This window comes from Ruditapes philippinarum, unplaced genomic scaffold (assembly GCF_026571515.1).
Source record: "Ruditapes philippinarum isolate M1 unplaced genomic scaffold, ASM2657151v2 ctg1519_1_1_1_1, whole genome shotgun sequence".
In the NCBI taxonomy this organism is placed as follows: domain Eukaryota; kingdom Metazoa; phylum Mollusca; class Bivalvia; order Venerida; family Veneridae; genus Ruditapes; species Ruditapes philippinarum.
Window position 1 is genome coordinate 221,212 of NW_026865600.1, and position 17,487 is coordinate 238,698.

At 29.2% G+C, this 17,487-nt stretch overlaps 1 protein-coding gene across 2 annotated transcripts in view; it reads right to left on the bottom strand.

Annotated features, from left to right (window-relative positions):
* The window catches only part of LOC132729693 (ras-related and estrogen-regulated growth inhibitor-like), a 45,518-nt gene that overhangs the window by 14,438 nt on the left and 13,593 nt on the right, over positions 1 to 17,487 (bottom strand). Inside the window, exon 1 of one of the 2 annotated variants that reach the window (XM_060715514.1) lies at positions 4,304 to 4,686. The exons of the other annotated variant lie outside the window; for it this stretch is intronic. Within the exon in view, the coding sequence (XP_060571497.1) occupies positions 4,304 to 4,442 (139 nt within the window). The 5' untranslated portion in view covers positions 4,443 to 4,686. Of the gene's footprint in view, positions 1 to 4,303; positions 4,687 to 17,487 lie in introns of those variants that run through there. 2 annotated transcript variants of the gene reach the window in all.

Sequence of the window (17,487 nt, forward strand, 5' to 3'; positions counted from 1 at the left end):
TAACAATATTTATCATTAATTGTGAAGTATTATTTCCTTATTGTTATCTTAAGTCTACTTAACTTTGATTTAAGATAATTTCAATGGTTTCTAAAGTGATACATATATTCCTGGAAACAATACCTTCATTTCCTACTTTATGTATGAAAACTGAATAAATTATAGCTCCTAGGATTATTCTCTCAGTGATCATGAGAGCAGTATAAGGGTCTAGTTTACGATATATGTTGCTCATATGCTTTAATAAAATATTGTGACTTTGGAATCTTACATATCTCTAGAAGTTTTTACATGTCGTAATTATAGAGTATGTATAAATTTGTCCGATATAATGGTGCAGTACTTGTCATGCGCGAGAAAAAAACTAAAATTGTTTGAGGGCATTTGAAGCCTGTTAAGATGTAGCATTTTTAATCTGTCATTTAACCATGTTTAGAAAATTTTACGATTTTACAGTTTTTGTTTTCATTGCACTTGGGAAATCTCTCCTTTCAAGCATTAAAATAAGAACGAACATAAAAATAATAAAATATTATATAACAAGAAAGAAGATTAAACCTATTATTCTAAAGCATTTTCAATTGATAAAATGTTCATATTTCATTTAAGTTGCTCAGTTTTATCATCATCAATTGAAATATAAAAGAACAACTACAGAAAGGAATTTCATACATTTCTGATATCACACAAATCAGTCAAGCATAAAAACATATTACTGTGTTCATTCCCACCACACTATCTTATTTTTAAGTAGACATATATATATATACAAGGTTTCAGCAAATGGTAATAATAAATATATACATTTTTTTTTGTAACAGAGGCTATTATTTTCTTGTTGTTTTCTTACATGATATTTTAGATCTTTATTTATTGCAAAGTTTGCAGACTGATAAGTATCTTCTTGGCAACAATTACACAGAAACTTGCTAATTGCCTTGCTTCTGGTGAAATCATATAAATGAATGTATTTATCGATATTTTAGACAAGTATTGCACTAGAATCTATTGCAGTCTGAAAAGTACATCGTCCCTAAAGCAATACATGGCGCGTTTTTTCTTGGTTACATTAACAAGAAAATATGTTTTCCTGTCGTTAAATGTGGTTTCATAGAGAACTAACTTTCTCTGTTTATTTATTATTTGATCGATTTTTGTCAGTTGTTATCTCATTTAGACTTATATGATAAAATTTAGTTCTATAAAGGAATGAAAAAAAAATCAGGACTAAGTTAATAAGGGACCAGACTACTGAATCTTTGTTTTAATTTCTACAGTTTTAAATAATTCAAAAGTAAATTTCTAAAACACATGAACAATCTGTGTTCGCTATTTTAATTTTTGATATTTAAAGACCAAATAATACCTCAAATTTAATGAACGCGCAAAACAAAGAATATTGCATGAAGTCAAAATAAGTCTAACTTAAATAATTATTTGATTTTCGTTCCGTGAATGTATGATATTCTTTAAACTATAAGAATAGAATAACAGGAATATATGCATATATATTTATGGAGTAGGCATTCATTTAAAAATAAACATCAACTCCTGGTTTAAAGAAAATCATTTGTCTAGTAAATCATTCTGCAATTTCATTTCAAAGTCTGAAAGTAGGATATATGTAAAGTATTTAGATATAAAGTACGCTGCGACCAAACCTTAAAAAAACATTAAAGAGGATCCACCGAGGTTAAAAAGCCTAAAACATAACGTTCGAAACTTATCATTGTTGATTATGTGATGCTTCTAAAATCGAAACACCTCCAAGATATGATATAGAAATACACTAGAATCGATTTATAGTACGATTCATATCCCGAATTCAGTAGAAACCATTGCAACAAAAGCGTGAAATAAAACAAAACAACTTGTTTTTGTACGCTTGTTAGAACATTACTGGTTCGTTTATTACAATTTACCATGAAATAACAAGGATAAAGAATATATATTTCATTCGTGGCTACCTTTTTTTAAACGTGTGATGCAGTAATACAAATGCCAATGGAACATATACCTGACACGAGACCAGACATTAAGAAATGTGATACAAATTAAACTTGTCTTACACTTATACAATACTAATCTAATTAAATAAACGCTTATTCTGTATAATTAGATGTTTAGCAATGATATATATACTCTATAGGCATTACAACATTAAACACTACTTTGCAATAACAAAAAATTTCTTCAGCCCTCTTTTCAGCGAAAACTGTGTAAGCATTTAAAACTTTTACCTTTAAGTTGAAATAGACTGACATTAAGATAAAAATAACGGTTACTTATCATATATATATATTAACAACTAACTTTATGTTGTTTTTTAAAAAGCAAAAGCAGAAACACCATCCCCTTAAGCAAAACAACACAAAACAAAATAAAAACTATAATACGTTGTGTTTGTGACATTTGTCATGAAAAAGTAATGTTTTTTTAATGCTTATGAGAAGAATTGAAAATTACAATATTTTAACTGGCCCCTTAGCACCGGTTTGAGTAGCCGTTGCTCCAGTGAATAATTGTTTTTGTTTAATTTCTGTCATGCAAAAATATCTTTCCAAATGCAATGAATTCCGTAATTTATTTAATCTCGTTAAATTTTATTTATTTTTTTCTTAATATCTATAACAGGTTTTGTGGGAGAGAGACATCCTTAAACGCTTAATTTCATTTGAATACTTAAACAAATTATTATTTACTGAGAATTTAAGTTTCTTGGGCAGTGATCTGTATCTTTCTAATTTACATTTAGTTATGTATGTAATTTTAAAATAAGATAGAATATTCATCAATATTTCTTGAACAGTATTATCTAACCATTGTTAGTGTTGTCTTAGTGATAACTTTGATCTAACTTTCTTTCAAAGGCTTCAAACGGCAACATATCTCGTTGGCAACAATTACATAGTAACTTGCTAATTGTCTCAATACGTATGAAGTATTATTCACCCATCTATTGATGTACAGGGACAATGAAATCCCTAAATATCTAAATTGCCCAGTCTGCAACATTTTCGGCAACAATATGCCTCGAGACTCTTTAAATCTTAGTATATTTTCTCATTTTAATATAGTTGATATATTTTGGCTCATCTGGAGGCATGCAGTTTTAAATAAAAAACTATATTTTTGTTGTTTTCTTGATTTCAAAGCATGATGGCTTTGTAAACGAAATAAGGTTCTGTTTGATTCAAAATCTTAATATGCGTTTATCTCGTCATTTCGTTATCTTGACCTTTTCAACAGTCCCGGCGAGTATGAGATAAAGTGTGTCGACCGTAGTGTTTTGCTGATGCAAAGAGCTTAATACACGATTATATGCAATAACAACAACTCAAATTACCTTTACAAGAATAAGTTTCTAGTCAAATTTAATTTATATATTCTATATGATGATAAGTTTGTCATTTACTGCTGAAATATGTAAATAATATTTGGATAACATGTGTATATATATCTTATTATCAGTATTTATTGCTTTAGTCGTTGTTGCAAAAACATGACAAAAACAGATACAAGTGTTTTCAAATACTATGTAAATGTTTACATCTCTTCGATAAAAAACATCTGTACACGAAATAACACAGGTTCCCAGAAGGTGATGTAATAAATTAACTCATTATCTTTACGCCTTTTTGAACTTTATTGTTTTGACTGATGTGTTTTTACATAACTTAACCCTTTGTTTGTTGGTTTATGTCTTTCAGTAGGAAACATTATGAGTTTTAAATTTTCTTGTGGTTCAAAGGTATACAAAATCTTTAACAATATAAATGATAAGACAAATATAAAGAAAGATGACAATTATTGACGGGTTTGACAGAGAGTATAAGTACAAAATAATTGCCGGCTTTATAAGTATTAAATCGTTATTTTATAACAGTCTATTTGATAAATATTTTATTTCATATACTATTAGATATGATTATTCGTCGCTTAGACCATTCAATTCTTACTCATATACTGTTTTCGTTCGTATATTTTCGTTTGTCTTGTTATAGCGCAATAATTATATTAACATGAGCATATTATAACAAAACATAGTTTATACTTATGACATTTTGATAATTGTTGTTTTAATATTTAATAAGATACAATGAGATGAATGTGTATTCATTTATTTCTACATCATTTAATTCTATTGGTAAAAATGAATGCATGGTGATGTGAAATTGATTCTAATGAACACGTGCTGCATAAATCTGGGACGTATATAATAAGAATAATTAAAAAATATATTTTATTTCAATTTCTATTCGTAATAAACCAGGTATATCTGATAAACTAAAATTGAACTGACCTGTTTTTCCAGACGACTGTTTCCCCAAAACTAAGACATTAATTTCCTTTCCACCACAATTAGATTGTTTACTAGTTGCTAAAGGTTTAGGGCATCTTTGACCTGCTCTCGTAGTGTCTAGTAAATTTTCCAATGACATTATATTTTAACAACCTTTATCCGACAAAATTAATATTAAGTTTTCCTTCCATATTATAAAATTAATTTAAGTTTTAAGCACACGAGTTTGCATTTTAGCTTTAAACACTATTTATCCCATCGTGCAGGGTAATGTATAATATCCTTTTTAAACTCTCTTGTTTGTTAGAAAGCATGAATACATTTCTTTTCTTCCATTTTAACAAATTATAATTAACAAGAACAAATGCATTCATCAAATGATATAAAGTATAGATCAGTAACCGAATGTGCTCGAAATGCTCTGCTAAGCGTTTACTATTCCTATCTTGATCACGTGATGCCTTTATATAACCCCGCACGCTATAGTAAGAATTCTCACCGATTTTTTTCTGAGCATCGTTAGTTTAATATTGTTAGATAATATACATAAAAACCCAGCACTTCTTAAACATTTCAAAGAATAAGATGCGATCATGGATAAACATAATTGAAATAAATGTAATATTCTAATGAGTAAAGATAGAATAAAAATTACGAACATAGTTGTTCATTACCTACATCAGCATGGATGATGACTAGATAATGGTTCACCATAATATAAAAAAAGTAAGTGAATAAATATTACAAATATATGATATGTATAATTAAAATGTTGATCCGGCAACTTAAATCTAAAATGTTATGAATGCCATTACAATGAAATAGTCATATACAACCGGTATTCACACTATGTCAAGACCAAAGAAATATTTACATATCTTTTATACTTGGTTAAAAGAAACCCGTTATCTGGCTGCTATCATCTTGATGGTTGAAAATTGAATATTGCTGAAGTACTCACAAACATACTAACCATACACTGCTTTCATGTTTGGTCTAACTTAGAATGTATTTAATCGCCATGGTCAGGGTATATTTGGACACTTTGATAAGGGAAGTAAAAATTAAAGATACAAAAACAAAACACAACATTTAAGCGGCAAGTTTGAAGTTAAAATTGTTGTTTTTCATGGCGGATGGTCAAGTACAAAATATATTATTAAATAATTTACAATAAAAGGCATAAGGGGGCGTTTTCATTGGCCATGTACCAAGATTTTTTAAATATTAAACTTGTATACGATAGCTAAAACAAATAAACTAACTTTATTATCATGTTTAGTTTAGGGTACAATGCATTATTGAAAAACAATTCTTTCTTTATAAATGCTATAACTATTTTGTTTTCTTCTAGGTATTTAGCTTTTTTGGGTAGATAATGCACGTGATTTTGGTGAGTATTTAGCGGGAAAATCAGGTTCGAAATGGTAGCCAGCCCATTCTATATATACAAACTTACTGGCTGTAGTTGTTTATCTAGGAGGTATATTTAGAAAAGAAATATTTTATTTTCGAACGAATGAAGTGAAGGGAAAAATAACTTCTCTATTCATACAAGAGAAATATTACAGGATATTCTTACTTGTGAAAATAAAATAAAAATGAATCTTGGTATGTTTACTTGAAGCTTGGGAAAAAAGAACATATATATCTATATAAAAGGTCATAATCATGGGAATGACATAGAATTAATAGACAAATTGATGTCAAAGTAACAACACCATGATGAGATTTGACATTTCAAGTATATAATAAATGACATTTTCATCGCGACGTTTTATTATACTTAAATATTATGTTTATTGTCCGATATTAGACATTTTTGTAACATTTCATTGCAAAGGTTAATAATGGGTTTAAATTGTCAAAATTCACCAAATTTCACTCAATATTACGGAACACTTTTTATTTTAAGATGACGGGTAAATTCGGATAATACAAAGTATTTTCAAGGGAAAGAAAACAATCGACTTTCATATGTGAGTTTTTAATGGTATTTTAAAATGAAACAATTTATAAAATTACTTAATATGGCTTTGTTAACTTATATTATATAACTACCCTAATTGTATTGTTTTGAAAGATCATATCATCAAATAAGATCAACGGAAGTCATGACGATAAACGGATGTTTTAAAAACATGATTCTTTACTGTTTTGCCGCATTATTTTTGTCAGGCTATGCCACGATATTTAATAATAAATGTATGCACGAGTTACAGGTCTAAGAAAACACAATTTAAGAATACTGTTCAAGTTGCATGGAGTAACAGTTACAGTGTTGTTAGTTTCTTTCTTCTTTTACAAGTTCACTACTTGTTTAAACCTAAATCTACGAAACGTTGCCAACTAAAAGTGGTTCCGTAAAGTCAAAACAGTTTGCCTCATCCTCTGGCACACGTCGTTTTCTTAAACTAGAAATTTATTATTAAATTTTGATAAAGTATCGCAATGCATTAAATCATGGAGTATTTCAATGCATACTACCAAGGGAAAACTGATATCTTCATTAACTTGAACATTCTTGAAGAACAATGATTTAGAATATGGAGTCATGATGATTATTGAATTGGGGCAAAGTGTCACTGAACGTCTATCAGTTTTGATATTAAAAACAGAATATCATAGCAGTTAAAATGAGCGATTACAGTTCTTATTCATAAATGAAGAAAATATTTCATTTCTTAATATATCAAAATGTACCTTTAACTTATTATTGCTTCATTTAATAGTACCTTTGTAATGATTATTATGAAGTGGGGCGTATCGTCACTAACCTGGGGTGAATCTTCACTAAAGTGGAGCGAGTCGTTATGGAACGAATCATCAGTGGGACGAATCGTTATTAATTCTATTATTCTGGTAACATCTCATTTTTATCAAAGCGGTACAATTACATCTGTTCTAAAAATTGAATTTCATTTTCAAAAAAGTAAAATAACCTTTCATGTAGGAACTATTGTTTCTGATCCACTAAGGCAAAACAAGGTTCAAATATTTTGTCTCATCTGCCCTGAATAATAGTTTAGAAATGAAACAATACTTCACAAATAATATTGTTAAGCTCAAACAAAGTCAATCGGTTCATTGCATGGGCAGAAAAATCAACAACAAAAAAAAAAAGAAAGAAAAAAAAAAAACAAAAAAAAAACAGTTTCGCTGTGCCATAACACACCATTTAACTAATCAAATTAAACATTCACTAGCCACGTAAATGGATATTAAGATCTGTTCTTCAATGACACTAATTTCCCTCCTACCAGTCAGACTGCACTTTTCATCAATGCATTTATCATCTTGTAGATGTACTCTATATTCTGCACGCTGATAACAATAATATCTTTACTTGTCAATTACTACCCGCCTATATGACTGAAATACTGTTAGAAAAAGGCGTAAAATGAAACAAACAAACAAACAAACAAACTTGTCAATTATTTCATAATAACCAGATATTAGTTAACTCAAGTTTAAGTTTACGTATTACCAACCTCCCGCTTAACATATAATTTAAATGTAACAAAAAGCCCCCCCCCCCCCTACATTAGTAATACATTCGATACTTAGAATGATTTATGATATATTTAAAGGGAGACGTTTTTGAGATTGTTGAGAATGAAAACCTTTTTAAAACTATTTCATACTTGTACGTGCTGTTCTTCGATCAAACGGAACCATAATTCCGAGAAAACATCTATTACAGAATAAGTATTATCTTAGACAATGATATATATGTATTTGGATTTTTTTGCTAGATATTTTTGTTTGCAAGTTATTAATAAGCGTCTGCTGCTGCTAAATATACATTTTAATCTCCATAAAACAAATACAAATCAAATAGAATATCAATGGGAAATGTATACCGAAATTTCGGCAATTTAAATAGATATGAATTGGCAATTTCTACCACTTATCATTCTAAACACATCAATAGTACGCTGTAAATATTAGGATTTCGTAGGTTAATATGGCCGTTTTAAAGATTTTTATTACGTTTTATTTCGGATAAGTTGTTAATGATAATAAAATAATTATATTCATCCATGATACGAATTTTTGTTATCTCTACTAATGAAAGAGCATATAAATCTAGAGTTAGGGTGAGTCCTCGAAAGCGATTTAAAAAACAATTAACAAGAACAAGACTCGGTTTAGTTGAGCCTGTTCATAGGAGATAATGGAAAAAAGCAATATCCCTTACCCCCCTATGCATTTTCTTTCCAATGATTGTTCGTGAATTTTATTTTACATATCTTTCAACTGCGTTGAGCTCTGATCTGCTTCAATTTTCACATTTCTAACAACATAGACAGAAACTCTCACTATTGACATAACAAACGTATTATATTATCACAAAAATTGTTACAAATTCTATCCCATATCTTTCCAACTGTTGTGAAATGAACTTTTATCTGTCAGACAGGATTACTGATACAATTACTAACATGTGCCAATAAAACTGTTTGATTTATATGTGTTTTACATAAACCAGACTTGTGCATTCTTTACAAATTAAACAAATTGCAACAGAAAGAATAATAATTTCTCCCCGGTTATGTTTTTTGCAATAAATCAAATCCAAGCAATGCTATAAAGTTTACAATTTAGCAATAATATTGTCAGAGACAAATGCTTGTAAAACTAAGATTCAAATAACTTTTATCGTAAACATTAAAATGTAAACAAATGTGATACACAAGGCAACTTGTAGCATTTATTTGAGTTGAAAATAATCGCAACATTATCTGCAGGATACAATTCAATTAAACAGCAGAATTCTATTTCATACTGTGACAACAACATAGAAATTTTGTATTAAGTAATTAAACAGAGTGATGAAACTTAGTTGAAAATCACCGGTACATTTTTCAGCGCCGGCTAAGTTTTTGTCAAGTTAATGTTTTGTCAATATTTTCGGCACAGGTAAATTTGTGTATAAATGCTTTTTGAGTATGTTAACCTTGAACTCTTCATATTTTTTTCAATTAATTATTTTTTTTTGAGTTGTGTGATAATTTAAATATCGACAGTTTCTTATATGTTATCAATTTCCACATTTTTAAAGTTAATTATTGTGAAAAATGATAAAATGCGATCAATGTTAAAATTTTGGTAAACATTAGTAATGCCTTTGTACAGAAAGTTTATTTTACTCAATATTCTTTTATAAATATTAGATAAATGTTAAATGTAGCATTTATTATATATCTACCAATATCATATATCAATATTAACGGAAAACCAAATGTATAATTATATTAAATATGTGTTATTCTTAAACATAATAATTATTTCCGTTTGTAGTACAATAACTTGTTAAAGTCCCCAGAAATTCTGCTCTTTTAACACCTTTGTAACATTGGCTTATATACAATCTGATCAGCTCTAAATAACGATCTGCTTTTTGATCTGACCGTGGCCCAATACGAAATCATTTTCTCGTTATGTTTCACACAGCCAATCATCGACGAGCTTTCATAATTTTGAAGGCGATGTGGTTTCTAATTTTAACCCTGGGAAAACTAGTATTGAGTAGGTAATTTTCACGATTTCGAAAACAAACATGGCGTTTTCCATATAGCCGACAGGTAAACTGGCAAAATAACTTGCCATTGAAATTGACTATATAATTTCAAATGTAATTTTTAATTTTTTAAAATTACTTAAACAAATACTTACTCTAACAAATATCAACAATTTGTTCATCTTCCACGGGCAACGGTATTTTTATACTTTTTCTAATGCCTTTATTAACACCGTTTGATTGCATGACTAAAATAGCTTTTCGGGAAATCCGAATTATAAAGAAGGCGAAACACATACGGCCGTCATCAGATCTACATAAAAAAGTAAGAAGATCTGGACTTATATTGTGCTTACATATGAATTTACTTCTATCAAAGTTACCGAACTTCTAGCGATTTCTTATTATCTCCCAACACCTGTTGATTGGTTAATTTATACATATTTTTATTAATGGCACATGAATGTTCCAATTACACCGAACCACCTTGATAATATAAACAAAAATGTATATCTGTAGAAAATGCTTTTTCGTCAATCCAAGAGTGAGAATTTAAAGTGGATTTGAAAATTATAAAATGTGTTCCAATAATTTCGTTCACACCTTCTATACGAATATTTAGTTTCATAAGAAATTGTGATAACTCAACAGCAGAGCAACACAAAAAAACAAGAAATAGGTCAAAAACAGATGCGGGCCGCAATAATTAATGCTATTTTAACAATTAAGAATAAAAGTTTTAGAAGTTTTAAGCAGTGTTGTACAGACTTCTTGAAAATTATCAAAAGTATTGTAAACGTTACTAAGGGCATTGAAATAAAAATAAATGTTTGAAAACGTTTAACGTATGTTACTTACTTTACGTACGCCTAATAAAGCGACAAAACACCATAAGTTGTGCAATATATTAGGTTTCTGTTGTTAAATATAGCCCATTTATTATGTGTTTTCTGAAATATTTATCGTTATGTTTTCTTCGTGACACAGTTTCCACAGTTCGTATCATTTCTTTCATTAAAATATCATAAAATTTATATCACTTTGGCAACTGAAGACTTTAACATGTTGCGCATACAAACATATGATATTAAGATCAGTATAAACTATTTTGACTTTAATGTATCTTGTATAAGTTCACAAATGAGATTCTTCGTTTGATCAATGTTTGATATCAATAAATCTTGTTCTTCATTCCTACAATTGCCACACAAACTACACAAACAATTAGTAGACTATTACTCCTTCTCATGCCAGGACATAGAATACTAATTAGATATTATATACTAATAACATATGATATAAAGAAAGGCAAAGATCTTGTTAGCAACCCTGGGACGAAAACATGTTTACTAAATAAATGATATAAGACAAACGATTTTATTGTATAAGTTATGACTTAATAATATAAAAGTTTTTGTTGTGGCGACCTAAATCTGCTATACATGTATAACTCATTTGTGTATGCATTCGCAAATTCGCATATAGGCGGCTTGCACTTTCGGGTTCGTCCATGAGTGAGCTCAAAGAAATCGAGTCTGCCACATTTTCAAATTTGCCGTTTTAGGCATTCTTTAGGGATTCGTTTTTTTTTCTATTTTAAGTCACGTATGATTAAATTTATCATGTTTCATGTTGTCTTAGTTATAACTTTTGATTTCTTTCAAAGGCTTCAAACGTCAACATATCTCGTTGGCAATATCTACATATTTACTTGCTGATTGTCTTACTACGTATGAAGTATTATCCATCCATCATGCATTGATATATTGAGATACCTTAACATCTAAATTGCCCAGTCTGAAACATTTCCGTCAATAACATGCCTCGAGAGAACTATAGTCATGTTATGTTGTATTCATTACAAGTGCAATGTAGAATGAAAAAATATTCCATAACAATCAACCTTAATTTGAATTGTCTATAGTAATTTTTTTATATCTGATTTAGTAGTTATTGCCTAGTTGTGATTGCTTTCATTAAGATAAGCACCGTAAACCTCCAGATTCATGCTGTTTTTTTATAAAAAAATGTATTTTAACGAAAACTATATTGTGCATTTATTTAAACGAAAACTATTGTGCAGTGAACAAAGAAAATAATTTATACTTTTCAAACAGCACGACGTGCAATCCATGTAAATTAACAAAAAGGGAGGTCAAAATATGCAAAAATACTTCCTACTGCGTTAGTCACGTAGTGGAAATGAGGTGACTCATACTGCAAAATCAGACTTTAATCGCACATATCATGTAAATTATAATTTGACCCTTAAAATCTTTTTTCTTTTTACTTTTTCTTCAAATCTTAGTATATTTTCTCAATTTTAATTGAGTTGATATATTTTTGCTCATCTGGAGGCATGTAGCTTTAAATAAAGAACTATATTTTTGTTGTTTTCCTGATTTCAAAGTATGATGGCTTTGTAAACGAAATTAGGTTCTGTTTAATTCAAAATCTTAATATGCGTTTATCTCGACATTTCGTTTTCTCGAACTTTTCAACAGTCCCGGTGAGTATGAGATAAAGAGTGTGGACCGTCCTTTTTTTAAACTTAATCGACTGTAGAGTTTTGCTGATGCAAAGAGCTTAATAAACGGTTATGTGCAATAACAACAAATCAAATTACCTTGACAAGAAAAGTTTCTTATATGTTTCCTCATGCTTATGCTAAATGCTTTTATGAAATTTAATTGGTATATTCTATATTATAATAAGTTTGTCATTTACTGCTGGAATATGTTAATAATAATTTGATAACATGTGTATATATCTTATTATCAGTATTTGATGCTTTAATCTTTATTTCAAAAACATGACAAAAACAGATACAAATGTTTTCAAATACTATGTAAATGATTACATCTCTTCGATAAAAAAACTTCTGCACACGAAATAACACAGGTTCGCAGAAGGTGATGTTATAAAATAACTCATTTATCTTTACGCCTTTTTGAACATTATTGTTTTGACTGATGTGTTTTTACATAACTTAACCCTTTGTTTGTTGGTTCATGTCTTTCAGTAGGAAACTTTTTGAGTTTTAATTTTCTTGCGATTCAAAGGTATGCAAAATCTTTAACAATATAAATCCTAAGACAAATACAAAGAAAATATAAATGTATTTTACAATCCCTTGTTCTTCAAAGTTTTAACGATGAAAAGTACGTTTGATTCGATGCAATATCAAGTAAAAAGGACATGATGTTAAAGTTCGTTTTTTTAAATAAATAAAATAAGAAAAAAAGAGAAAAAACTGAACCCATTTATATATTGATATTGCTACAGTTATAGAAGTTCCACTAGTTCAAGTTTCAATATTGGCCAAATGAAAAAAAAAAAAAAAAAAAAAAAAAAAAAAAAAAAAAACACACCCCAAAAACAAAAACAACAACAAATTGATTGGGAAACTTGTCTCAGAAAGTCGACAATTATTGACGGGTTTGACAGAGAGTAAAAGTACAAAATAATTGCCGGCTTTATAAGTATTAAATTGTTATTTTATAACAGTCTATTTGATAAATAAAGATGAGATTATTCATCTCTTAGACCATTCAATTCTTACTTATTTTCGTTCGTATATTTTCGTTTGTCTTGTTATAGCGCAATAATTATATTAACATGAGCATATTATAACAAAATAAAGTATATACTTATGGCATTTTGATAATTGTTGATTTAATATTTAATAAGATACAATGAGATGAATGTGTATTCATTTATTTCTGCATCATTTAATTCTATTGGTAAAAATGAATGCATGGTGATGTGAAATTGATTTCTAATGAACACGTGCTGCATAAATCTGGGACATATATAATAAAAATAATTTAAAAATATATTTTATTTCACTTCTATTCGTAATAAACCAGGTATATCTGATAAACTCAATTTGAACTGACCTGTTTTTCCAGACGACTGTTTCCCCAAAACTAAGACATTAATTTCCTTTCCACCACAATTAGATTGTTTACTAGTTGCTAAAGGTTTAGGGCATCTTTGACCTGCTCTCGTAGTGTCTAGTAAATTTTCCAATGACATTATATTTAAACAACCTTTATCCGACAAAATTAATATTAAGTTTTCCTTCCATATTATAAAATTAATTTAAGTTTTAAGCACACGAGTTTGCATTTTAGCTATAAACACATAAACACTATTTATCCCATCGTGCAGGGTAATGTATAATATCCTTTTTAAACTCTCTTGTTTGTTAGAAAGCATGAATACATTTCTTTTGCAAATGCATTCATCAAATGATATAAAGTATAGATCAGTAACCGAATGTGCTCGAAATGCTCTGCTAAGCGTTTACTATTCCTATCTTGATCACGTAATGCCTTTATATTACCCCGCACGCTATAGTAAGAATTCTCACCGATTTTTTTCTGAGCATCGTTAGTTTAATATTGTTAGATAATATACATAAAAACAGGAACTTCTTAAACATTTCAAAGAATAAGATGCGATCATGGATAAACATAATTGAAATTAATGTAATATTCTAATGAATAAAGATTGAATAAGAATTACGAACAAAGTTGCTCATTACCTACATCAGCATGGATCATGATTAGATAATGGTTCACAATAATATATAAAAAGTAAGTGAATAAATATTACAAATATATGATATTTGGAATTAAAATGTTGATCCGGCAACATAAATCTTAATTGTTATGAATGCCATTAACACGGGACGATATTCACATGGAAGAATATGACAAGACAAAAGAAATATTTACATATCTTTTATAATTGGTTTAAAGAATCCTTTTATCTGGCTGAAATCATTTTGATGGTTGAAAATTGACTATTGCTTAAGTACAAATGTACTCACAAACAAACTAACCATAGGCTTACACTGTTTCCATGTTTAGTCTTATTTAGAATGTTTTAAATCGCCATAGTCAGGGTATGTAACACCGCACTTTGGGGTCAAACGCACTTTGGGGTCGAACCCCAAAGTGCGTTACGCACTTTGGGGTCGGACCCCATAGTGCGTTACGCACTTTGGGGTCCAATTTCGACCCCAAAGTGCGTTAAACAGGTACATATGCATTTTTCAACATCAGGCAAACGAGCGCACATTGGGGTCAGAGAAAGTTTATGTTCATTATGTTTTAAATAATATAGTGTAGTCAAAACCAATGGTAAACAAAAATCAAGGTATTAAATAGACACAAAACATGTGCCCTGAATCAATAGGGATTTAAATGGTCTTGATTAGTAAGAACTTTCACAAAATAAATCACCAAAAAAAGAATTTGTATCAATGCAGCACGCCTCCAGATTCACGCTAATTTTCATGAAAATTTTGAAAATTTATTTGAATGTATAATATTGTGGAATAACCAAAAGGAAGCAATTTGCACATTATCAATGGCACTTATCACTTACGTAAATTACCAAAATGTTGTCAAAATATGCATAAATAGCCCTTAATGCGTTAGTAACTCAGTAGGAATATAGTTGTAAATATTGAAAACTCAGTCATTGACCGCACATAACATGTACAATATTACTTGAATCTTGAATCATTTTACATTTCCTATAATCGTAGTACATATTTCTCAAGTTTGATTTTATTGAAATATTTTGGAGGCAGGCAGCTTTAAGCTTAAAATATGTTTTTCTAAAATTTTCCATTTATTTTAAAAGAATGTACACCTTTCATTAACTCCATTGTTTTTAGCTAAATGCATCATTTTCCCGTTTGTTATTTACACATTTTACAGAAATATGATAGTCTTTGCATAGACAAAGGTATAAATTCTGGGTAATCTTAGTAAGACATTTCAGTAAAAAAATTTGCCTGATAATATGTTAAAATAGCCATTCATTTAGCTAAATGTGACGCATTAGAAACTTGACTAGGTGAAGATGCGGCTTTAAGTTGTAGTCCGTACAGGAAGTACTAAAAATATCAACTATTTAAGTAGTCGCACATTAAGAGCGAGCTTCAGAATAATGTAAAATTCTCACTGGGGGTATAGAGGGGATTGTGGGGTATCGATCTCCCCGAGGTTTAAAAATAACATTTTAAAGGCCCATTATGCTTTTATTTGTTTTTCTTCAGCTTTTTTATTTTGATGTTCTTTTATATTATCAAAAAAATACACATTGGCCAATTACCTGAACCATCTTTTTCATCTGTTGCTTTTTGACAATGATGAGTACAGTACTGTTATAGTGATAAGTATTTTACATGTTTTATATGGAAGTCAAATACTACATTGTTTTGACTACTTTTATGACAAATAATTTCACATTTATCGCTACTTTATTCAGGTAACAAGCATCTTACATTTCTCTGATACCATTATTTTAACATTATAAAATTCATCTTTCTAAAGAAGTATGTAAGATTTCCCATTAAAAAAGCATCTGGCGAATGGTTATTTTTTGGGTTCTTTTTGTTTGTCATACAATTTTTTTAGTTTTGAATACATACTTTTTTTTAGATTTGCATACATATTCTTTTTACTAATTTGCATACATATTTTATTTTAGTTTTGCATACATATTTTATTTGAGTTTTTGGTACATATTTTTTTTTTCATTTTTTTTCGTACATAATTTTACATGACGCCATTTGCAAAGTAGAGGTTGGATAATTACGCCATTTGTAAAACACCATTTTCATCTGTAAATTACAGAACCCCATTTGCAAACGCCATTTGCAAATACCAACATTTTCATTTTTGGAGGTATCAAAATGATAATAACACTTTTTAGTATATATATATACAGAGACATAGATATTATCTATGTCTCTGATATATACATGTACATGTATATACATGTATATATATATATTTTTTTCTAAATCAGTGGAATATAAGGACCTATTTAGATCTTTTATTGTGCATTATTGTAATACACCAGTCATTTGTAACCACCTCCCTTGCCCCCGGGGGAGTGCGGGTTAAAAAAGAATCGTGTTTTGATGTCTGCGCTGTTCCGGGGCATAAGGCAGGAATGTTATTATCTGAATATCCCCCGCAGGGCGAAGATTTTACCAGTGGTCGACTTGGTGTAAAGTCAATGCCCCTCCCCCGCTATACTCAGGGGGTGGGGTTGAGTGGTGCATATTTCATTCACCAATCAACAGCCCTTTCCAAATAGACACTAATATAATAGTAGATAATCATTAAAATAAAAAATACACTAATTATATAAAATACATATGATTTAAAAAATGGGCCGAAAAAGGTCGGCCGAAACCAGACTTGCGCTGCCAAAAACGACTGGACCGATTCCAAAAAATGGGCCCAAATGTGACCAAACTACTGTGCTAGTTTTATACTCAACTATGGGCTGTTATGAGATGTGAAGGCTGTTTTGATTGGCTAAAATATGTACGAAAAACCAAACTAAAAAATGTACGAAAAACTTTAATAAAATATGAATGCAAAGCTAAAAAAAACCAAAAAAAAAAAAAAAAAAAAAAAAAAAAAACATGAATGCAAAACTGAAAACAATATGTATGCAAAACTTAAATAAAAATATGTATGCAAAACTTAAATAAAAATAAATGCAAATGTCACTTTTATGCCACCGTAATTTTGTTATATGAACACAATTATTGGATATTTTAAGTGGTAAAATTAATGAAACTTTTATCAGTTAAGCATCATCAAAGTATTGACCGCCATCTTGT